Below are 25,102 nucleotides of genomic sequence, written 5' to 3'. Positions count from 1 at the left end.
TTATTTTTTTCCGTACAAATCTAGAAAATTCAATGTATTTCTGCAACAGAAGCATTTTTTTTTTAAACTTTAAAGTGTAGCCATTGTCTTCGCGACACTCACTCATCGCCATCATGCTGGACTGGGTCGTCTGTCAGATCAGCCCAGGTTGCGCGCAGTGACCCCGACCTAAACCCCCTCCACCCGAGCTCACCCTGCGCCTCCGCAGGTAGAATCGCACCCCGGTCCCCGTCTCCACGGTGGTCCCTCTTTGTCCTCTCTCATCTGCCCGTTGCATCCTTTCACCTTCCTCTGCCAGCCCGCGGTCTGTGTGAAAGCAGAGCTGTGTAGAGAGACTCCACAGGACTGTAACAAAACATGCTTATCTGAGCTGTCAAACACTGTTACATCCAAGAACAACACTGCTTTAGGACCGTATTTTCTCTCGTGATTAGGCCGCACCTTCTTGTTTTTCCAAGTAATAGACACAATTCTCTAAAAGTTCCCTTTTACCAGATCTCATATGCTAAAGCCAACATGATCAGATAGCGAGACAGGATTGTTTATGCGTTGCAGAGGAATGAGCATCGTCTCACTGGCGTCCACGCAGCGGCAGGCCGAATACAGCAGTGAACTTTCTGTCTATTGTTGCGCTGTAATGGTGTGGAACAGAGTGATGAGTTGACTGTTAGCTTCTCTGGTGGATCAGCGCTGCATGCTTCATTACCTGGATGTGTGTGTTTGTGCGTCACTTTGTTTTTGTTTTTTTTTTTTGTTTTTTTTGCCTCGCTTGCACGCTTTCAGCGTCAGCAGTGGAGAGGGAGAGACTGTCCGTGCCATTGGACGAGGGCAGTGCTGTCCTGAGGTAACATTTCTTTTAGGAAATATAAGATAAATTTTTGGGTCAGACTGCTGATGTTTGATTTTTCTTTTTTTTTATCTGACTAATATGAAAAATGGAGTTCACGGAAGAATAGTTCTTTTGAGGTGTTTATGCTTTGAACTCACTGATCCTTCTGGATGGCTTGAATGGTTTGGCGCTGAACGGGCTGAATGGCTGGGCTCATTAATACTGGTTCGTCACACAGCGATTCAGATGAGAGGTAGTCATAACTTTTGTTCACGTCTGCTCGGTGCAAATTGGTTCAAACCCGTATAATATGGACCCTTTTAACAGGAATCGTCAATCCGCAGATGAATTTAAATTGGAATTAATGATGTTTTTAATAGAAGATACTTTCTGAGGAGAGGGCATGTGAGGGACTGGATTTGTGTCATCTTTTGTCCGCGCTCTCATTGTTGAATCTGCGGTCTGAGGTCCTTCTGTCACTGATTCAAAGCACACTTTTTGAAAACGCCTCTGTGTGTGTTGCTTACGCCTGTGTCCTCTGTCTCCTCTCCTCGCCCTCCCCCCCTCTGTCCTCTCTTTCTGGCACGCAGCCTCTGATGATGACGCAGAGAGTGCAGAAGATAGAAGGAGAGAGGAAGAGAGAGATTGTCTAATAGAGGGCGAAATAACTCATTCTGGACAATAAATACTGTCTGAATTAATGTCTCAAAAAATCTCTTTTTTTGAGATATTTTCCTCACGTTAAACTGATAAAGACTTCGCTGTGTATAATTATACATTTTCGTGCATCTCCCTCTTTGGATGCTTCGACCGCAGCAGTACAGACACTTGTCAGAGCCTGGTACAAAGTCCCCACTCAGTGACTAACCCTCTGACCTCAGAGGGAAGCCCGTGGGCGGGCCGAAGATAAGTGTGTGTGAAAAAGACACACAGATGGATAGCGCCGGGGCACACACACATGGGAATCTGCAGGATTGTGTTGTATCCCTGTGGGAATCTTCACATCCATGGATCAGTTAGAGCAGCAGTCCGTACTGAGGAGAGCAGTGTTTTCGTTCTCGTGATGTGAATGAATGTAGCGAGAGAGAGAGAATCCGTCAACAGGCATCTGAACTGCTGTCTGGATGTAGGTGCGTGCTTCCTGCTCAGCCTCACTACGAGCCATTCAGGATGCTCACAGTGCACAGTTGTCATAGTGACGAAGGGACGAAGGGTAGCGAGAGGAACCCGCTCATTGCGCCACCTGATTGTGAGAGAGAGGGAGAGAGAGAGGGAGAGAGAGGGTAGGAAGCAGAGACACAGAGTTGCGCAGGAGCGATGAGGAGACAGCCTTTTTGCTGTGATCAGTGTTTTCATCAATAGACTTGTTCTTTGGCCGCCGTGTCGCTGGGATTGCAGACGTTCAGCCACCCGCACGCTCTCACTTTGTCTCACACAACAACCAACTTGGATTCTCTCCTTCTTTTTTTTTTTTTTTTTTTTGTTTTTTTGGCCCACATGCTTGTGCGGGAGCGGCGGGATGCTGATGCATTGTGGCGCGTGCGTCAGGTGTGTATGAGATGGGGATGAAAGTGTGTCGATGCTCTGACACACAAACTTTGACTGGATGTCTGGGCGCCTCTGACAGGCTGAGGGACTCACAGCAGGCCTGACCGGGAGCCGTCCATGCCATGGTAAATACGTTTTCACACATTTGTATGATCTTTAGTAGGCTGAAGCGTGTAGGATGTCACGTCAAGGTAAAGGTGAATGCATGTGTGTGTGTGTGTTTAGATGAAGTGATGCTCAGTGTTTTGTTCCATAGTTTGTGTGAAGGAAGAGAGAAAAAAAAAGCGTGTTTGTACTGAAGTGTTTGTTTTGGCTCCTCGGAGGAAGCTGTGTGTGCCACTTGATTGCAGCGGTTGCCTCCTTGATAAAGCTGAGTGTGTGTGTGTGCGAGCTGTCTTTTCCCGCCGCACTCTGCCTCTGTGTGTGCGTGTGTTTTGGAGGTTGGAGTGTGTGAATGTGTGCATCGATGCTGCTGCTCTCTGGATCCACCTCCCCTCTGCTCCTCCTGCTGGCTGCGTTCCCTCAGGCGGTGACTCTGCGTAAGCAAAAAAAAAAAAAAAAAAAGTGTGTGTGCGCGTGTGTGTGTGTGTGTGTGTGTGCCCCACCGAGTTGTTTTTGTGTATGAGATCTTTATTATAACAGTGTTTTACACAGTGAGCAGCGCATCACGGTAACCTTTGAGCGTAATGAGCAGGAGGGAGAGACGCAGTCAGACAAAGAGGGAATGATCGCTGGGTGAAAGGTGCCGTCTCATAGAATAAAGTCAAAGTTCAGGCTAATGAGTTCACCGTGGATGTCTGCCTAATTAGCTGATCTCGCTCGTGCTTCGGTTTCTCTTTGTTTTTCAACGTTATGCAGTCATTATTCAACCAGACAGTTGGAGAATATGGTGCGGAGAGATGTTGAGTTTTGAGGTCAGGCTGTCTCAGGTTTTTTTTTTCAGGTGAAATAACTGCTGTCACCTATTCTCTGCATCTCTGTGTTTCTGCGGAATATAATGGGCACATATAACACATCGGTAGACGCTAATCTGCCAATAGACACTACAGACTAAGTATTGGGCGCATCCATCGCGTTGTACCAAAAAAAAAAAAAAAAAAAAGAGAGAAGTTCTTGTGAATCACTGAGTGGCGTGCAGTGCGGTTTGTTTGAAAATATTTGCATTGATCGCGATCACATCTGTTTTTAATGCGTTTGAAGAAAGGGTGCAGATCAGGTCAGCCTCCACCAGAGACGCTTCTGTTACTGCGGTGAGAGCCGCTCCGTCGTTGAGCTCGCCACAACTTCTGTTTGCAAACTTTCAGGGATTTTCTCAGTTGTACCACTTCTCAGCTCTTTAAATCTTTTCTAAATCTCTTTTGTTGCTCCTTTTTTTTTTCTTTTTCTCCAAATGCTTAAGTTATCTTTGTGGTCAGTCATCCAACGCATTGCTTTGTTCTGACTCAGATTTATTTGCTGAAATGTTTTTGATCACTTACTCCGTCAGCTTATCCAACTCGATGTGATCACATTTCATCTTGTGGTTGTTGAGGCTCAGCGCACCAACAAAGTACGTAACGTGTTAAATATGCCATTCAGCATGCTTTATACAGGATCTTACCAAATTGGGTTCTCAGTTTGCTGAAAGAGGCATTCTTTTATAAGTACGCAACTCAGTGGAGGAGTTGTAGAATGTGTAGAATGTAATAAGCTTTGTTTTTGTTCATTCTGTGAAAAAAAAAAAAAAACACTTTATTAGTTCTACATTGCAAATTTAAGGGAATGCTGTAGATTAAAATTTCATCCTTTAAGTCAACTAAGGTATTGCACAAGAATGTGCGTTCACTTCACTCTATGCTGGAAGACATTCATTTTCTCAAATACTAAAAAAAATAAATCCATGACGTCAGGCATTTGTATAAAAATACTCAAAGCAGTCGGACGATGGCCAATTTTTGTGCAAACACCTCGCCTCGCTTCAAAGTAATCTCACTCATTCACAAGCTCTCAGTCATCTGATTGCGTACACATGCTAATTATTCCTTGTTGACCGTCGCTGAGGAGGGGAGCACCTGTACCAGCTCTCCCTTCTCTGACTGCACGGCCTTGTGGATGTCAGGATTTGACGTCTTCCTCATGGTACCAGTGTGCTCAGACCACAAATACGTGTGTTTTATTTGATCAAGCGTTCTTTGTGGTCGGTGGTCTGGCCTGCTGAGGACGCCACATGATGCACGCAGTCAGAAGAGGCTCGTCATCCCCTCTTCATGTGATCATTTATGAGTTAAAAGAGTAGCAGGTCGTCTCAGATGATCTTGCCTGAAGCTGCATTTGTCTTCTCTGTTTTTCAACACGTACCTTTTTTACAGCGTGTCAAGAACAAGTGAATAGTGGATAGAGCAGCAAATTATTTACTGTATGTATTTATTGATTTTTTTTCCCCCTTTCTAAAGCACAAGCCTCTAAACATCTCGTCTCTGTCGTTGTTCCTGCAGGAAGAATGCAAGCAGATCATGGCGCGCCAGAAATCTAACAGCCAGTCAGACTCGCACGACGATGAGGTTTCCCCGCCGCCGCCCAACCCCGTCGTCAAGACCCGCCGCCGCAGAGGAGGGGTCAGCGCCGAGGTCTACACCGAGGAGGATGCTGTCAGCTACGTACGCAAGGTCAGCCCCCGGACACCGAAACACTGTTTGTTATCAGACACACACTCCTGTGCATATTGCTGCTAGTACAGACGCTTCATATAGCTTGACAGAACACGACATCAGATTAGAATAAGATGTTACTTTATTCCCGAACCTATAAATGATAAAAGAAGTCGAAGTATTTATGGTTCTACTGGTAAAGTTATCAGTCTCCCCTAAAAACTCCTCTGTTTCCATGACATAATTTTTTTCAGAGCCATGGGAAAAGGGGAAAACGCTCCTGTGCCAGAAACCATAACTCACCTTCTCTCTCACACACACATGCACACACACACACACACACACACACACACACACACACACACACACACACACACAGACGCAGAAGCGTGCTCATGCTCCGGACACATGCACATTCTTGGATTGGACAGTGCTTGTTCATCGTAATTTAACTTGACACGCCAGTAATTGCCGGGTAATGACATAACGGCATGAACCCCGTCACCACGCCGTAATTGCGCGGCCGCCGAAGCGTGCGGTGTGTCTCTTTGTGTGTCAGGTGTGCGCACGCACGTCTGAGTTTACGGCCCTGAGACTTCTACCAGAGACGCTGCAGCCGTGTGTCATGGCAGGCAGCCTGCCTTCATCTCCAGCTTTTTTTTTTTTTTTTTTTCTTCTTCCTTCCCTTCACTGTCCTTCACTCTCTCACAGACCGTCTCAGTGACGGATGTGGTGATTCACGCCGCCGGCCACGTCAGTGGCGTTACTTCACGTGCCTGCAGAACACGGCGGGCTCCTCGGAGGAAAGCGAATTAAAGTTGAATCAGAACATGAAAGCACATCGCTTCAGTCAGGCCTGAACCGTTAACGTGCAGCAAAGTATCCAGACGCACAAACACACGCCGGCTGTGCTTTGATGGGCTTGCCCGCTGATGACAGACTGTATTGCATCTGAGCCTGAACCATCACAAACTGCCAAGCAGTGCCTGACGTCAGCCTAAACAATATAATAATTACAAAGAATGTAACTGCAGCAGACAGGAAGGACTTCATGAACGATGACTAAAAATAGCTCCGTGTGTTGTCTTCCAAAAGTGCAGATATTAAAAGAGACAAGTAATGACTTTTCTTTTCATTTCTACAAGAAAAACAGAGTTGTCTTTGCCACAGAAAAATGAAACCAGCTTCATTGTGTTTCCTTCCACTTCCTCCGTAACAGAAGCCAGACTGAGAAACCACACCTTGAGCCAAGATGGCCTCCGGAAAAGAACATAAACCTAAATATCCGTGAAAAACCTGCCAGAGTGGCCCATTGCAGACGGGAAATAGATGCATCTCTGTTATCTGCTTTGACCTTTGAATGCGTGCGCACGCTTGCGCGCGTGCACGTCTTCCGACGGAGCTGCGATAAAGAGCAAAAGGTTCATTGGCATTTTTGAAATGAAGAAAAATACTGCGCTAGAGGATGGGGAAGCAAACCTGGGATTGGAGGATTGCCGGTTCGAATCCCACTGCTGACAGATTACCACTATGGCTCGCTGAACAAGACCCTTGACCGCCGCACGAAGCGCTGCGGCGGCCCGCCGCTCCCAGCAGGATGAGGGTTAAATGCAGGGAAGAAGTTTCCCACAGAGGGATCAATGGAGCACACGCTCTTCCTCTTTCTCTCTTTTTCTTCCTGGCTGGGCTTTTTCTTAAATTTGTAAAATTCTTGTGGCCGTGTGGAAAGCCCTGATGTGGTGAGCCAGATGTTTCCCCCCGTAGACATTCACTGATGTACATACAGTGTGAAATTTAACATTATACAGCCAGTTAGCGAACCCCCGTCTCCAGAATAATATGGGTTTAGTGCAGAATAAATTAAGTATTAACAGATTGAGAGAGATTTTTCAGACAGTGAAAGTAATGTTATTAATATGGAGAAAAAGAAATGTGAATGTTCCTGTATAAAGATGGTTTTTAATCGTCCACCTGGCTCTGACTTTTTATTGCAAAGTAAACATGTTTTTAACCAACTGGATTCCACTAATATCTTTTTTCACAACTGTTTGCAGCTGTTAAATCATGAAGAAACCCATCTTTTCACATCTGTCTGTACTCCAACTTTTTTTTTTTTTTTTTCCGCCTCTTGGCTTTATTAAAGCACAATATCTACCGGTAGAAACACACTCACTGAATCATGAGTAGGAGAGCAAGAAAGCGATGCCCCGGCATCTAATGCTCCCCTGGCTGTTGAAGCTGCAGCTTGATCTTTGGGAAGACGTGTCGGAGGGCTGACCTAAAACCCGTGTCCTCCTCCGAGTGCATTTCCAGGCCAGACCAACCGATTTCTCTTCCCCGACCGCTAAGTATCCCGCAGTTCTGCAAACAGATAGAATGTTGGTACTTCTTATTATATACCGTATGAGATGTGGTTGCGCGCGCATTTCTGCGCATATTGTGCACGGCCCCCGTGTGGTTATCTTCATGTGGAGACATCTGTTGCTTTAACTTAATTACAGCCTCTCCCCTCCTCTCTCCCACAACACACATACCCATGCCCCTCTGTCATCCCCCTGCGAGAGGCATTAATATAACGCTCGTCCTCTGTTTTCCTTTCTTTTTCTCTTCTCTCATTTTGACGATATGCTGAAATAGGTGTAGGTTCCGTTCTAACTGAGATTTCTGGATGGGGCTGCTTTGTTGTGGCTTCATACTTTCCATGAACACACGCCGCAGAGTCCGGGACATGGAAAAAAAAAAAAGAATGCATGTTTTATGAATGAGTCGGGAGATCTTTTGAATTTTTAAACGTCTGTGCGACATTCTCAGCGCAATCCCCGAACAGATGGACTCTCCCAAAAATACACGAGCACACGTGTGGTGTATCCCTTTCAGAGTTTGCCAATATGCTGCTCTTTAATTACTCAGTTTAGCCTCCTTTTGAAGTCGGTTTGTTCTGGCTTCTTTCGTGTGTCGTCGCAGCTGAGTTTATCTCACGCGGTCGTTTTACTTCCTTTGTCTCCAACAGGTGATTCCAAAAGACTACAAGACCATGACTGCCTTGGCCAAAGCCATCTCCAAGAATGTGCTGTTCGCTCACCTCGACGACAACGAGAGAAGGTACGACGTTTAGGTGGCGGCGCCGATAAAGTCATGAACTGTTGTTCTGGTTGATTGTGTTGCCCTCTTGGCCTCTCAGCATGGACAGATGTGGCTATGGGGGTTTATCTACGTCTGTATTTGTTTTGTTTTTTTGTAGAACTGGTTGCTATGGTTACAAGAATGCGCGTCAGTGTCGTGTTGCATTTTTAGAAATGATTGGTTTTTCTTTTTCTGCCATCTGTGCCGTTTGATTGTTGTTTCAGATTTCTCCCCTCCGCAGCCGCGCTCTCGCCGTCCTCACATCTGTCTCGGATCTCCCATGATGGCTCTGGGTCTGGCTCTGGCTTAAGGATTGGGTGTTGTGGGAAAAGGCTCTCAGGTGGCCGGCGGTCCCGCCCGCCAGCCGGAATAGTGTTTCATTGGCAGGGAGAATCCATTATGCCCCGTGGAGAGGAAAACACCGGAGCTTTCCTGTTGGCTGTAGCCCCGGCGGACCGAACCCAAAACACACTTTTTTCCGCTCTTTCGTCGGCTGACAATTTAGCGCGGTCCCTCGACGCCGGCGCGCGGGCGTCTGATTGCACGTCACTGCTTCTGAGGGAGCTTCGAGCCGCACGCGACACGTGACGGGTCCGGACAGGCTGAGGAGTCGTGTCGCTGGGCGGCTGAAGCGGCAGATTAGAGTTACACCAGAAGTGTATGTGGCGGCAGACCATAAACTGTCAGGGTTTAACGTGCTCAAGGCCTCCCGGCACGCCCGGCGCTGCAACGGCGTTGTCATCAGTCCATCAAACCGGGCGTGATGAAGAATTTGTTGGACTGGCCGTCGTGTTTGCTGTCTCACTACGCACAAACTAACGTCCACCGTTGATACCGTGCGCACAGGAAGTGGTCGTTGTGGGATCTGCGGTTGAGCGTGAACAGCAGCGCAGAAGGATCCCACTCTGTGAAAATCTTGTCCGATTATGGAGCAATTTCTTGGCCTTTCTTTCCACTTCCTCGCCCGTTGTTTTTCCCTCCCTCCCTCGCCCTCACTGCTGTTCTTCTTCACTCTTCGCCTGCAGCTGATGATGCCGGACGGCGGGCCGCTTCGCCGGCTGGCGGCTCGGTTGCGTTGCGGTCGGCCCGCGGTTGTTTTGCCTGGAGCTGCCACAGACAGGAGAGTGTTGACGTACGGCCAGTGTGGTCACCCGGCATTAAAGGAAAACTGTACAAAGCAACCAGAAGGCCTTTCCAGATGGCGCCATTTCAGAATATGCCACATATTTTGCATGAGTTCGTGCATCTGCGATTTGTTCTCAGCTTAAAAACTCGGCACTTTGGAGAGGAAATCTGTGAAAGCTGACTTCTGCCTTCTGTTTACATTATTGCAGCCATGATATGAAGCACATCGGCTTTGTCCAGAAGTGCCAGATTGGACTGACGCAGATTAGCAGATGGAGTCTAACTTCTCAGTTCCTCCTTCGCCTCTCTCTCTCTCTCGCGCTTGCTTTTTTTTTTTTTCTTTTTGCAAACAGCTGGCCATTTGGGTTATCAGATGTTCTTTCACATATTACATTAGGTGAGAAGATTATGACGTTGTATGACTGGTTCAGGCATTTGTCATAATATCACATCAGATAAGCTATTTCACGTCAATATGAGGATGGATCAAATGTCACATTTGTGGATCGTCACATCTGTAGACTTTCAATTCTGCTTGACAAGTTTCTCAAAACTTTCACAAGCACTCTTTTTGTTCAGGTTTGGTGCGTGAGAGTACGAAAACCTCAAAGTGGATATTTGTGTGTGTCTTAAAAAACCACCTTGTGCCATTAGTCAGTCATCGGTTATGTAAGCCGAACACCACACAGTTTGTTCCCCCATTAGCATTACATTATGCTATCATCTGTTTCAGTAATGAGGAAGATCGAAAACAATAAAGCCCTCTTTGTTTCGCCGCTCTCTCCACCGCCTCTCTTTCCAGCCTTACTTTTTCCTGACCTTTCCTCTGCTGTCTCACTTTTATGCTCTCTCTGAAAGTCTTTCCTGGCTTATCTGCCCCTCCTGTAATGCAGAAGTACTTCCAGACACGCTAATAGAAATCTTTTGCTCAACTTATTTGGAGACCCCGGCTGTCAGACTTCATAACTTTGCCCAAACCTGATATTTCTGCACAGCTCTGCTGTGTTTTGACTTGCCGTAATTGCACACTCAATCCTACATGAAAACTAGCAGCAGTCAGAATGTACATTTTCATATGTACTCTATGTTCAGATTTTAATTGTGAAATATTTCTTCTAATTCGTCTGTAGGGTTAATTCTGATCATTATGTTTCTGAGGCACTCCCCCAAAAAGCCCATTTCTAAACATTACACACATGGTGTCTTTCCACAGGATTTTCTTTCAGCAGTGAAGCCTGCCTATTAGTTTTCTGTTCGGGCTGTAATGACTGAGTGTATAATTACAGGAGTGAACCAGACAGCAGAAAAATGATCCACTCGGGCATCTTGGGACAAGCACAATATTACTTGACTTAAAACAGAGCGAGAGAGTCGTCCAAGCTTTGATCAAATCCTGTTTTGTAAATGTTCGCTTACTCAGCTTACATTGCGGATGATCCAAAGTAGTCGGGTTTTTGTGTGTGTGTGGTTTCTTAAGGAGATCGGGGGGTGAGTAAGGAATAAAGGCTTTTGTGGCCTGAATGTCTAAATATTCAGGTTACATCTTTTGTTAGTCTCAGCTATAGCGGTACCTGATCAGTCCATGCAAAGACAGAAAGGGAGAGAAATCAGCACATTAATGCAAACTAGCCCCACTTCCGCTTCCTGTTTCCTCTCTTTTGCTCATCCTATCTTAAAACTCAGTATCGATCATGAAACTCTCACACACACACATGCCCAGGTGCAAAAAACACCACCATCACTTCAAAGAGTGACAGGGATTACTCTATCATGAGAAAACACATGCACGCACACACTGCAAGTGCATTCTCAAGTGTGCATGTCACAGTGTTTTCCCAGTGTGTCTGCACCAGCTGGGAGCGTGGAGTCTTTGATTAACACACCATTCCATATGTCAAACTTTATGGCCTCAAAAATTTTTGAGCTCCACCAGCCGTGTGTGCGTGCGCTCGCAGCCAGCTCGTTGTTCCTCCGCTGCCTGGAGGTGAAGTTTGGCCGCATTTGGCTGCGTTTTCGCAGATGCAAGTAGAAAACATTCATATAAAGATTGATATAAAACAAAAATGTTACATTGAAGAAGAAGCTGCCAACCTGTATGATCTGAAATTATCAAACCAATCAGCACACTTGTTCTAGCATCTTCTCTTTAGAGTCAGCATCCATAAACTCCAGGAATAATGTGCTTTTTCCATCTTCAAGTGTCCCCATAAACTTTTAGAGGTATTATTATCAGGTGACTGTGGAAGAAGGCCTGTGACAATCACTACTTTGGTCTTATGGTTTTTCCAAGTATTTCCTGCAAACCCTTGACATTGATTTGCAGCAACATTTTCTCAGTTGCCGTACGACTCCTCCTCCGCGATGGTAAAAACCAGAAGGCGAAGCTTTACTGAAGAATGTGCCCGTTCTCTTTGGTCGGGATGGAGTTGATTTGTTCGCGGTGATAAAGCGTAGAAAGCCCCCGAGCGACACTTCAGTAGTCCCCTCATCATTAGGTACTGTACGCTTGATATATGCCTGGATGTGTGTTTCCTCTCTTGCTCCTCTTAAAACAAACTAAGAAAAAGTTTGATTTGTCATCCACTAATGTCCTCATTAGGATTCAGCGTACAGACAGACACCATAAGATAAGGAAGGAGCAGGTGTTTAATTTCACGTCATGTTGAAGTCCGTCTCGCTTGCATTCAAATGATTATCACACCGAGTGAAACTGTTATCTCCTCTTACCATCCGGATATCTGATAATTTTAGTTTCATTTTGATTTGCATACTTTTCAGATGAACTGTTTAATTGGAAATGATCCGGACTGATAACAGAGGCTGGTTACTTTTGCACCTGTTGGGGTTTAATCCCAGCTGCTTGTCAGGTTTACGGGTTGGTCTTTACTGTAAATGTATTTTTGCAGATTTAGCCTGTTTGTCACATGCAGACTATTAAATTTAGCTTCTGGTTTATATGTTATGGAATAAGAAGTTTGTGTCACATGCCTTAATGGTGTCTCTGCTGTGTTTGTGTGTCACTGCGAAGAGAAATCCGATAGCACAACATATTGAAGAGGCCTTTAAGGAATCTGTGAGAGGTGCTTTTATTTCTCTCCTGACCCAAACAAAGCACACTCAAATAGACACATATCAACTGGTCGAGCCGTCTGCTCCGATCTGCTCACATTAGTCTAATGCATTCAGACCACAAAGGACCCTCCTGGGAATCGTTTCCACACTAAAAGCCCTGCTGACTGTATATTCACAGAAGTAGGTTGGCGGACATGAGAAAACCCTCCTTATCAAGTTTCTTTAGCTTTTTTTTTTTTTTTTGTGTGTCACATGAAATGAATTAAATAACAATATTTTAAAGCAGAAGGCAGATTCTTGGAGTGGTTCTGCTCATCTCATCCTGCCGGCTTCAATCCTCTAATTAACAAACACGGTAATGAGTTGATGAAGTGAATGATTAGCCGACCTTTGACCTTTAAACCCTAACCTCTGCACCTTCCCCACCGGCTCCTGCTGATAGACAGGGGACATCTTTAGTGTACCGGGACTCTTTTGTTGGTGTGTGTGTGTGTGTGTGTGTGTGTGTGTGTGTGAGTGTGTGCTGAAAGAGGTGCAATAACAATAATAAATAAATCAGCGGGCAACTGAAAACTTAAACAAACAATGGCGGGGGGAAAGGCCCTAAAACTGCCGGAGAGGAATCCGTCTTGTCTTGTGTTTCGCCGGACGTTTATTTAAGGCCTGCACAAAGAGACAAAACAAGAAGAAGGATGCGATGGGAGATAGAGTACTGTCTCGCCGTATCAGATGAACACAGCTGTCATCGTCGCATCGGATAGCTCAATAGAAGTAATGTGGAACTCGAGCAGCGCGCAGTGAATAGACCTGGGTCTGAAACACAGACAGATTGTTTCTGAAATAACGTCTTCGCTTCGGCGAAATGGGCCAGAATGCAGCCGCAGACGAACATCCAGGCTGTCGGACACTGAATCTGTTGTTACCGTACAGCAGCCCCTAGGGGGGGCACTCATCCCCGCACTCATCCCCGGTTTTCCTGAGAACTCGGTGGTCTTAGAATCGACTGCTTTCTCTGTCTTCCCCTCTTTTCCTTCCTGCCTTTCTCTTTTCTCTGTCTCCCAGTCATTCTCTTATACATCCACGCACATCCACTCCCTCCCCCCACAATTCTGTGCAGCCTCCTCGCTCCGCGTGGCTTTGTGCTGCTGCCACAATGCCAGGGGCCAGGCGATGAGGTCAGTCACCACAGGAGAGCTGCAGGCCTGACTGAACCTCCACCATCCCCACCGCCGTCCAGCGCCGCGGCACAGAGGAGCAACGTGCCATGCGAAGCGTCGCCACCCCCCCCCCCCCAACAACGACGTCACGTCTCGTCTTCAGCTCCGACCCCCTCACCTCCGCGCCGCGCACACGTGTAATTTGACGAAAGGCGGCATCAGCCAGGCTGCGTTTTTTTTCTGCCTGCGAGCGCAGATAAGCACACTGAAACATGCGCGTCGGCACACATGTGCGCACGGATCGCTGGAAAATGCTGTCCTCTCGCATGTGCTTTCTGCTGACTCAACGTGTCCCCTGCTCCCTCCTCCGCCCCCCCTGTCATCCTTCTTTATCCACTTCCCTATAAAACTTCAGAAACTAGTGAGAAATGCAGTTGTTTCAGTGTCTGGAGTCCTTTTAAAAACGCTTCACTCACTCCAAAACGCACCCGAGAGTCTTTAGAGGACGCTTTTCCAGCTATCTGTGATTCAGTTTTGCCCTCTCGGCTGCTTATGCAATCAAGTTTGAGAACGTGAGCGCGTGTTTCCGTGTGTGTGTGCTTCTGTTTGTAAGGTTGTTAACATCAGATTTGTAAATGAAGACGTGAATTTGTGTTCGGCTGAAGTTAAGGTGAGGTATATGTTTGTGTTTGGTACCTCGTAGCTTTGGTTTGGATTAGTCCAAACCTGCCAGAAACATCACTTGAAAAGTCACAAATCTTCTCCGCCTCACGTCAGTCTTTGAAAGGAAAACGACCGTCAGGACTGCTTTTTAACCGCGGTGGGAGCAGAGGTCAAGTGTCGTGAAAGAGAGAACATGTATTTAACATCAGTGCCACCATTAGGGCCGAGCACCTGTGTGTGTGAGCGCGTGTGTGTGTGTGTGTGTGACCACACCACACTTCATGTACTGCAGTGACACAGTTCATCTGCGATCGTGGTCGTCGTCACGTTTCACCCCGCGTGAATTAACATGTAGGCTAAATGTGCGAGTGTGCATGACCGCGGCTTCCTCGCCGGGGCTTGCCCCTGCTGTGAGGACATGATGTTCCTGCAGCCGGGCCCAGAGGACAACCCACACACTGACCACCACACATTATTCGGAGACGGGGCAGCTTAGCGCCTGACAGAATAGCCCGGGTTGGCCCATGGCCTCCTATTGTATACATCCCGCCCTCTTTGTCTGCGCCACTGCGATAGGTTCCAGTGCACAGGCACAGACAACAGTCTTGTTATAGCGTGTTAATTCTCCCATGACGTCCTTATTGGTTTTTCGGTGTCACTCCGAGTTTTATTTAGATTGGAGGGTGCAGCCTATTTCCGTGCTCGCTAGGTTTTGGCATGGCATGTCTTGTGGAGTTTATTTTGCATATTTTAGGCCATCATCATTAACTTGGCCTTTCGAGTCATAATTCCCATCTGAAGCCGGAGGATTTGCTGATATCTGGTTCGCAGCAGTGGACAGGGTGGGTTAATTTTCTAGAAACGTGCAGTGAAAGCACTTTAATTCTGTTTAAATGACTCTTTTTGGTTCACATGTATGCAAAAAGTGTCATTTGAACAATTAACTTGCAAGACATCGCCTGCCCAAACCAGTACATAAACTTTTTTTGTGTATAAATATCAGTTACTCCTGAATCGTACAGGAAAAAGATCAGTTTATATAAAACTTAAATGGAATCCTAAATTCAGACACCAAGCATTTATGAGATCATTCAAATGTAACACAAAACACGAACGGAATGCTTGGCTCTCGAAGGCATGTTATGAAATTAAGGAATAAAACTGAGCATATTTCATTTTAGGATTTTATGCAGAAAAAAAGCTTGTTCTTTGCTCAATAGAACTCTTTCCTGCATGTGAATCTGTCTTGTTGCGACTACCTGCAGTCCAACTTTAAAACGTATTTACACACACTTTGTTCCACTGGCTCCTCTGGGGATGCCTCCTCCATTTCTCTCCATCTAGTCGTCTCCTCATCCAGGCCTCCCTCCCTCTTCCTGGAGCTGTTTTCCAAACTTTTGCGGCCGTCTCGGTTTCAACATGTGCATGTGTTTGAGCATGCATGTATAATGGGCCGTGTTGTGTAAACACCTCTCAGCTTTAAAACCCCAACAAAAGGCAATTTGCGTCCCGATCTGCTTCTCAAATGCTTTTCTTGTTCCAGTTGTTGTCTTCTGAGAGGTGGGAATGAGGGCGGGAGGGGAGGGGGGGAAGAAAAAGACATGCCCGCGGGACGGCGGCATGCCTTATGATGTTTAGCGACGTGTCAGGATACGTGTGTGTTTGTGTGTGTGTGTGTGTGTGTGTGTGTGTGGGAGAGAGTGAGTGAAAGAGGCTGTCAAACCCGTACATATCCTATAGGGTTTAATCTGACTATATATGTTTAATTGTTTGCATTTAGTGGAATTATTTCTGTGCGACGGGCGAGGAAAGAGTGTGTGTCTCTCCGGTTCTTTCCACTCGTCCCGGGGACGTGTCCCCTGTGGACACATCAGAGTGGTGAGGGCTTAGCCCTGTCAGCGCCTGATTCAGCCTGACCCTTTTCTGGCTAAGTGGAGGAAAGCTGGTGTTTTCCTGCCCCGGGGCGAGAAACGACGAGAAAGAGGGCATCAAGAACGTGTGAAATCCACCAATATTAAGATGCGATAGAAACGAATTAAAATCAAAGGTTTCACAACTTTAAAAAAAAAAAAAAGAAGAAGAAGAAGAATGCTTTCCAAAAGTTAAGTAAGCTTTCAGCCGGCTAATCACTGCTCTGAGAAAATGTGAGATAGGAAGCGGCGAAAGGGAGAGGAGAGAAGGGGAGAGGCAGCAGGGTTGGACATGTTTGTGATGTTTCGGGGCTGAGATCATGGCTGCATCAGCAGGTGGTGTGTGTCGGATCAACAGGTAGGCCTGTAAAACAGTCCTGTCACATTTAATAGACACAACAGTCCATTAAAGCAGGAGCGCGGAGTTTTTATTCATGTCGCCAGACGACCAGTTTAACACGTCAGATTTTATTTATATCTGTTTTATTAATCCAGCTTTAATCTTTAATATTATTTATAGATACTTTTCAAGAGAACAAGAGGGACTACTTCAGAAATGGACCTGGTATTTTTCCTGGGAAATAATTCTGCTCTTATCTGTAATACTTTCACTCTCAAATGAATGAGCTTACAGTGAAGATACTGTCAAACTTGGATGTTTGTTTTCCCTCGCTGTAACACATCCTGCTGTTTCCTTCACATCCTCCCATCAACTGCTCCCTCTTAGTCACTCTCTCCAGCTCTTTGTACCACCGCCGTGCCTTTCTGGCTCCGACCGTCCCGATGCCAGGGTGAAAGTGTGATGTCTCCAGACTGGCAGGGGAGTTTACATTTATTTTTTATTTGATAGTTTACTGATTAAATGAGGCTCAAATGTTTATAAGAAGCTGCTGTGTCAGTAAGTGTTTACTATTCTACATCCATGTAGGGGAATTTTGAGTGAAACTGATTTTTTAAAGTAGAAAAATGCCTGAAAACCTGTTTTTCCCCAGTCTGGTTCTCCTCAGGTGGTCTGGTGGTTGCGGGTCTATATAAATGACAGTTTTCTTCAGTGGGGTTTAGCAGAAGTCCGCAGGTCACACAGATCACCAGTATAAATGCACTGACCCTCGGGCGCTGCGGTGCTGCACACACACACTCACCGAGACACACGTCCACACTTTAAGGCAACAGGATGCGTCCATGTTTACGCCCCTTATAAAACCCAGCAGCGCCAGGTGTGTGGTTTTAACACAGTGTCCCCGCTGCCCTCTGCTCGTTTCACACAGGTTCCCCTTAACGTTGAATCCTGCTCTCATCAGTTCCCTTTGAAGATGTCACATACGCCAATGTTCGCTCCTTGCAGCTTTGCCACACTCTTATATTCTATTAAGGACTTTAAGGAGTTCCTCGGTCTTCAGCAGACCATGACAGAGTAAATCCAGTGTGGGTTTTGGAGCTTATGATGTTGATCAGCTCTGGATTTTTTATCGCCCCGAGGACCAAACCTAAAAGCAGATTGGCCAAAAGCCTGTGGAGTTTTTGGAAAGTAAGAGTTCTCGTTTTCCTTGACTGGTTTTTATGTCCTCTCTCCTCCCACATGGTTGACCGTCCCTAAGTGGTCATTCCCATCACCCATAACCTGTTAACCTCTAGGACCACCTCCGTGTTCTGCTCTTGTCTTCTTAAATTTAGAGATTGGGGAGTTTTCAATTATGTACAAAATAGCATTTTTTTTGCATCTATTCATAGGATTTAATTATTTTCGTATAAAATGCATCACAAATAGCTGAGGTATTTCTTGGTGCAGTCAGAAATGAATGCACCAGAGTAAACTTTAGTCTATTCGTTAGATCATGGGAAAACAAAAGATACATCTGTTTATAGTCAGAATGAAGGCTTCCCAGTGGGAAAGTGGGAAGTTTTAGAGGACACCAATGTCACTTAGTATGGCAGCAGTTTACACGAAACTTCGGAAGTTTCCTCGCTTTGTGTACAAATACATTATGTTGACTTTTTTTTTAACTTGTTTGTAACTATAAAGCCGCATAGCTTCATATCATTTGTTGATGGAATAAAACCATAACAGTGGTTTAGGAAATGTGTCGTATGAGTAACTCTCCATCCAGAGCTTAAATTCAACCTCCTCTTGGTTGCTGTGTGTCGGGGATCTGGAACTCTGAGTACTCTGAGGACCACAAAGTTATAATCTTTATTACCAGAGAGACATACTTTGACAGAGCACAAGGACATATTGGAGTTATGGGCCAAAATATTAATTTTTTCTTTGTAATTACAGAACATTTATACTGAAGTGACTTGTGAGCAAATAAAATACTAGATTTTAACAAATGGTCTCACAGGGTCACAAAGAACGATGCTTGTACATCATGTCTGCTTCTTGGACTCTGGCAGCAGCAGTCAGTGGCACTTCGGGAGGGAATTTGCTTTGCTTGCTTGTTTTTATCATTTTAACACTGTACAGTGGGAAATGGGATCTTCTGAACTGGTAATTATCCCAGTTTCCAGCAGTATCAACGCAGAATTATCTCAGTTGCAGTGAGGAAAATTTCTTTTAAAGCCTCACACCCATTAAAACTACCCAGATATTTTTCTCAATGCAGTTTCTCAGTGTATGTAAAGCATACGAAAGGCGCTGTGAGTCTGTCAGCGATCAGGCTGCACCAGCCCGTCCTTCTATATTTATTCCTTTACTTTTCGCCGGGGTGAATGCGGCCACTCGCTAACAGCCTTTATGTCATAAATATCCTCTCTGAATGCTTCACTGCTCTATAGCTATCCCTCCCTCGTCTCCGCCTTTATTTTTCTCTCACGCCGTTGGCTGCCGTCGGTGGCGTGCTCCGGCATGTTAGTCTCTCCGTCTGTAAATTTGTGCAATTTTAAACGCTAATCAAAAATAAATCATTGTGTTTCCAGCAACAAAAACTTGAGCCGCTTGTTCCATGAGAGTCCGCGAGGCTGGTTGTGCTTTACTGTACGTGCAGGGTGTTAAACTCTGCGCCACCTACTCAGCCTCGTGAAGCTGTTTTCCAGCCTGCTCTGATAACAGGCTAAACCGTTCTTTCAGACACAGTCAACAGTGAAAATCTAATTTATGTTTACATGCTCATATTTGGGACTTTGCACACGATGCTGACTAATCACAAAAACAGCCAGACAAAAATCAGTACAGTTGTACGTGTTATTTTTAGCAACCCGCCACTTAAGGCTGTCGAGAATGCTCACAGTGTCTCCGCAGTCTTCCGAGAGCTTTTAATTCTAGGTAGACTATGATAAGCATGCGGCGTGATTCCTGTTTAACGTTCCCCGGGTCCCGGAGGTTTTCAGGAGGCACAGCCAGCAAAGGCTCCTCGAAACATGTTCGCCTAATTGTCAGCTCACAGTTTACGCGCCGCTACATCTGCGTCTTTGTGCTTGTAAAATGTGTGAAATGATTTCATTAAAAAAAAAAAAAAAAAAAAAAAAAAAACGCAGTGATCGCTGTGTCGGCCTCAGACCTCGTCCTCCTGCCGCTTGCTTGCATGATGCAGTTGTTCAGACTTACATAACAAAGACTATTGTTCTTATTTTCCAGGATTAACACTCTGAATTACCATAAACTCTTGCAGTGAAAACGAGTTCTTCGTGTACTTACGGCATCGACGCCGCAGCAGCCAAAGCAGCGCTCCCCACTGCCAAGCTGACACACGGCCTGGACGGCGGCGCTCCCATATACAGTTGGATATTGCAAAAAATCCCTCCAATAGAGCGGAGACTCTGGATGGTGTAACTCAACATCCTGCGGCCCATTAAGAAGCACAAAGACATGGCGGCACGCCGCCGGAGAGGCCGCCGCCGGTGTTAATGGCACCGAGGCCGCGCTGTGTGTTGATGTAGTAATGTAAAAGATAAGGCGTCTGCGGCTGAACAAATAAACAGCGGCGCGGCGGGAGAGATTAAGGAGGATGGAAGAGGTGTGCAGGAGCGGGAGGTCTTCGCCGTCAATCTGGAAGAACAATAAGCAATCCGGCTGCACGGAGCGAGCCGGGCTTTATTTCGGTAATGGCTCAAACCCCCCTTACCTCGCCGCTCTTTTATGGGCGCTCGACTACAATAAGAGGCTGTTGCTGTGCTGCTGTGTGTCAGACTGAGTGAAGGAACGCAGCCTGTTTGCCCCCTTCCCTCAGGTGGAGGTGAACTCCGCCGCTCCGCTCTCCGTTGCCCCTCCGTCTAGCGAGCTGTTTCCATCAGAACAGCACGCCCATTGTTAGTGCGACCGCCGTGCCCCTTCCGAGGGTCAAAGAGGCTGCAGGTAGCGGAAAGGACAAGATTAATCACTCCATCTGGGACACTCGGGGAGAGGGCGACAGAGCAAGAGATGGTGGAAATAGGTGGGGCCGTCAGGGGAATTAGAGGGAAGAAAGAGGGTAATTGAGAAGGGAGAGGAAGAGAAAAAGTGATTGTGAACAGACAGGGAGGAAGTGGAGGATAAAGAAAGGGAAAGAGACAGGTAGAGACAAGAGGAAGTAATTACCTGCGTAAGTATCTTTGTTGTGCTCAGCGATGCGTTCACTGACTGGATGGAGCAGCGGAGCGAGGAAAGAAAGACGTGGTCAGGTGTAATTACCCAAATGCATCTTTGCTGCTCTTTGATCCTTGGAGCTTCAAGCTCAGCATGAAATCCATCAAAACAAACACGCTTATTAAAGTACAACCTATCCCGCTATTATTTTTGTGCACAATTTTGACTTCAATTAGATGATTATTTTTCGACCATCGCGTTATTGGTTACATTTGATCTGAAATCAACCGTCTCTCTAAACAAACAGCCTCCGTGCCGAGAGCAGCTGGTCACACATGTGCTCTGACTAATCACCGCCGAGCCGTTTGAACTCGCCGGCCGTATCAGGGTGCTGGTATGCAACTTTTTCATTAAGAATCCTTGTGCCCCGATAATACGTTCTCGCGAATGTGTGCGTGAGCATGCACGGCACCACATCACCGAGCAGTATGGGGGCTTCGCTAATTCACTTCAAAGAGCGCGGGTTTTGGACGACATGTGCGTGTCTGAGATCCGTGTCCCTCAAATATGCATGAGTCAATAGCCAGGTGCAAGTGCTCGGGTCCTACCTGCTGGTCCAAATCCTCGTCTGTGACACATAAACAAATCCCAGCAGGGTCCATCCACTTCCACGCCACTCAGTAACATTCTTGCAGCCTCTCTCTCTCTCTCTCTCTCTCTCTCTCTCTCTCTCTCTCTCTCTCTCTCTCTCTCTCTCTCTCTCTCTCTCTCTCTCTCTTCCCCTCAACATCTGTTGACCTGAAGTTTATTACTCGGCAAGTTCACAAAACAGCAACACTTTCATGTCCGCGAGTGTTTTGCAAAGTGTGTTTGTCCGCCCGAGCCTTTTCATTTCCGAGCGCTGCAGCCCGGCCTGCTGCGCCGTCAGGAGAACGCGCTCGCCCTGCACCCACACATTACTCTGCACTAACCTGTGTGTGTTTTCATGGGCAGTGTGTGCTCAGATCCAGCCTGACTGGCCCAGATACACACAAGACGCACAGAAATCAGCGAGAGCGGGCTCAGACATGCCCCACGCAGTCACTCAGCGGGTCCTGTGTGTCTCTGATATGCCTGACCCTCGTTATTGTTTTTTCTATATTTCTCTATGAGACGGGTGGTATGCGGCTGATTGGACGGATAAATATACCCTAAAGGTGTGAGACAGACAGGGAGGAGGAGAGGAAGGAACCTTACTTCTCTCTCTTGTCCCGACACATCCCCAGCACTGGAGCTCTAATCTTTTGAGGCTTCATGCATTTAAACAGCCCGATTAGCAGCGGTTTGAACAGGCGCTTTCCCTGCTGGCCTGAAACAGAAATTAAGTGCTCAGGCACAGCCTTCATGTTGTTTGTTTTCTCAGTGCCTCTGAAGAGAGTTGCACACTGTGATACAGTCTTTGATCGTGAGCTGAAACAAAACCGCCTGGTTTGCACAGCAGCAGTTTATTGTAATGATGCAAACAACAAAAAAAAAACATTTAACTGATATCTGAGTCTGATAATGAATGGTGGCGCGTTCGTTGGACTAAATCGTGTGCTCTCATTGGTGCACGTGTTCTTTAAAGTTATACAATTGATTAATAGGTGTTGTGTTGGGTGTAGATGATAAAGAATAAATCGCAATCGCAAGATTGTGTGTATATTCAGGGATCAGGCAAACCGTCTCGGCCCTCCCTCTCCTGCTTTCACTACCTGCTAACAGAACTGACTGTGTGCTTTTCTAATCCAGCAAAACATCTTGTATTCACTGTATACTGGGTTAAATAAACAGTTAAAAATGGTTGTCTAATCTGCCGTCTTCCTTCTCCCCTCTCTTGTTTGTTTTTATTCTCCAGTGACATATTTGATGCCATGTTCCCAGTAACCCACATTGCCGGGGAAACAGTCATCCAGCAAGGTTCGTATGACTCCTTTAATGAATTTGCGTGGCGTCAGTAGTGGATCGATGAATGACCACATCGTGAAATCATTCTTCATTCGATTCCGTGCGCCGTTCTCTGCGATGACCTTCAGTGGCTTTATCTCAAAGGATGCATCTCTTGCACTGGCACAATGACTCATGTTTATTTTGTCTCACCGCTCCCATGTTCCCTCCCTTTTCCTCTCGTTTCTCCACACACACACACACACACACACACACACACACACACACACACACACATTCCCCCAGTCTGGAGCAGATGTCAGGTCCCTCTCCGCTGCCCAGTACGCAGCCATAGACATCATCCCGAGACGTTGAAGGAAGACAGGCTGGCAGGGCCAGACTGGATTTTTCCAGAGCTACTCCCCCTCCGCCCGCCCCCACTCAAACTCCTATCAAACACAGACGCACGTAATCACATATTCAAAACACTGAAAACACACATTCTCACAGACAAATTCCCACCTAGAGATAATACCGGGTCCGTACCTCTACGCATGTGACGCATGCCTCATAAAGCAAAACGTGGGAGCTCGGTCTCTTCCACCAACGAGCACATCTGTCCTAATTTGGCGATAATAAGTCTCGCTAACTTTCACAGGACCTCGGTTCCCAGACCCTCCACTGTTATGTTCACCGTAGAGTGTGTTATGCGCCGTACGCCGTACTGATGTCATTGAAAACGTCTGGACTACTGTAAAACTTCAAGAACCCGACCCTGCTGCAGGACACTCACACACTATTTAGACAGTCAGAGAAGTTATTGACTGTGAGGCTCAAGTGGTATTTAAACAAAGAGGGAATCTATCCTATCAAAATAGGAAAAATGGATTTTAGAATTATTTTCATTGTGCTTTCTTGACTCGTGGTCAGTTAGTGTTTGCGTTTATGTTACTACTGCAGTGTGATGGCAGAATCAGCCGTGCTAAAACAAGTCCACACCGAGTACACCAGCGTGGAAAAGGATATATGAGTGTGCATGTGTCTTATGTGTGTGAGTGTGTGTGTGTGTGTGTGTGTGCGCACTGGTCAAATATTTGCCTGCACTCTCAGGCACGGGGGAAATGAAAAGGTGCAAAACAAAGGCGCAGGCACCAAAGTGATAAAAGACAGGAAGAGCGAAGGAAAAAAAAAAGACACAGTAAGAGAATTTAAAGAGCGATAGATGAGATGAAAGAGAGACAGAAACGCGGAGAGGGAGATAGCAGCAGGCCAGGTTGCAGCAGGTTGTGTGTGTGTGTGTGTGTGTGTGTGTGTGTGTGTGTGTGTGTGTGTGTGTGTGTGTGTGTGTGTGTGTCTGGGGTCTCCTCTGGGACGGCCCTTCAGACAGACAAGGAGCGTTTTGTGTGACAAATAGGGCTGCATGATTAACGAGCCCTCACCACTCAGTATTAATTAGCCGTGTGAACTCCGGTGAACTTTACTCACAGGGCGCTCTCAGCCTTTCAACTCCTCAGGTGAACACACACAAAAGTCGACATATACACACATGTACACACACCCTCATCTGAAAATGCATGCACATGCATACTTGTGCCATCTGTACCTGTGTATCATGACCTACTTGAACCTCTGGATCCTGAATTTCTGCAGGAAGAGATTGACTTCGCCCACTGAAGTCCCTGCCTATCTCTTTTTAAATAATTTCCCCCGAGCCCTATGTAATGGATAGCATAATTAAAGGGACACTTGCGATTTTTCAATCCTGTCTCCGGACGAGATGCTTTTCACAGTCGTCAACCAAGCAGACCTCGTGACTCCCGGTCAGTGATCCAGCAGAGATCCAGCAACAAGATGAGACAACAGGTTTTGTAAATATAACATACAGGGCCATATCTGCTGGGACCCAACATGAAAAAAACATATTGCACTTCGGTTTGCGTTAAACTAGGAACGGTAATGTGATTAAAGTAGCTTTGAGGAGAAAAAATGACGGTGTAAAATAAACCTGCTCCACTGCAATGTTTTGGGAGAAGGACACTGACTAACAAGAAAATTTGTATTTGGGTATGAAACAACACCATATGAGAAATTATCTGACATTGCATCTTCATTGTATTCGATGTGCTACATAGTTTGTTTGTGGAATGTTGCAGATTTGTCAGATGCAGTTGTCTGTCAGTGGATCAGTTTCCATCTGTTTTCATACAATATCAAATTTGCCAATAAAGCCAATAGTTTTCTGTGACACTAAGAACAGAAAATATAATCCTGCTGTCTGTGGTCGTAAACTTTACTGCAGATCTGTTCTCCATGTCATTACTCAGCGCTTCAGTTTGGTGTGCTCAGACATTTTTGTGTCTGATATGAAGTGATGCAGTGATGACTGTAAGTTTTCTGCTGGTGTGAGATGAGGAGATAACCTGCAGACTGAGGGAAACGAAGCTCACTGTCTCTGCTGGCTGCCACTGAATGACAGAAAACCCAAGTAAAGGCAGCATGAATAAGCTGGTTTTTAATCTTTTAATGCTGTCATTTCTTTAAGAAAGTTCTCTGTGTAAAAACGTCTGTGTTCTCTCTCCTCTCTCTCCTCCAGGTGATGAAGGAGACAACTTCTATGTGATTGACCAGGGTGAAGTGGACGT

The 25,102-nt window shown here is 46.1% G+C and overlaps 1 protein-coding gene across 2 annotated transcripts in view; it reads left to right on the top strand.

Moving 5' to 3' along the window:
• The window catches only part of prkar1b (protein kinase, cAMP-dependent, regulatory, type I, beta), a 45,746-nt gene that overhangs the window by 8,457 nt on the left and 12,187 nt on the right, over positions 1-25,102 (top strand). The window contains exons 1-5 of one of the 2 annotated variants that reach the window (XM_030089153.1): positions 2,357-2,502; positions 4,852-5,022; positions 8,015-8,106; positions 22,432-22,493; positions 25,054-25,100. In XM_030089153.1, the coding sequence (XP_029945013.1) occupies positions 2,500-2,502; positions 4,852-5,022; positions 8,015-8,106; positions 22,432-22,493; positions 25,054-25,100 (375 nt within the window). In that variant the 5' untranslated portion in view covers positions 2,357-2,499. Of the gene's footprint in view, positions 1-2,356; positions 2,503-4,851; positions 5,023-8,014; positions 8,107-22,431; positions 22,494-25,053; positions 25,101-25,102 lie in introns of those variants that run through there. The other variant, XM_030089152.1, reaches the window with a different exon arrangement.

This window comes from Salarias fasciatus, chromosome 4 (genome assembly GCF_902148845.1).
Source record: "Salarias fasciatus chromosome 4, fSalaFa1.1, whole genome shotgun sequence".
Classification (NCBI taxonomy): domain Eukaryota; kingdom Metazoa; phylum Chordata; class Actinopteri; order Blenniiformes; family Blenniidae; genus Salarias; species Salarias fasciatus.
Note: the sequence above shows the minus strand (reverse complement) of the source record. Positions and strands in the feature narration are given on the sequence as shown.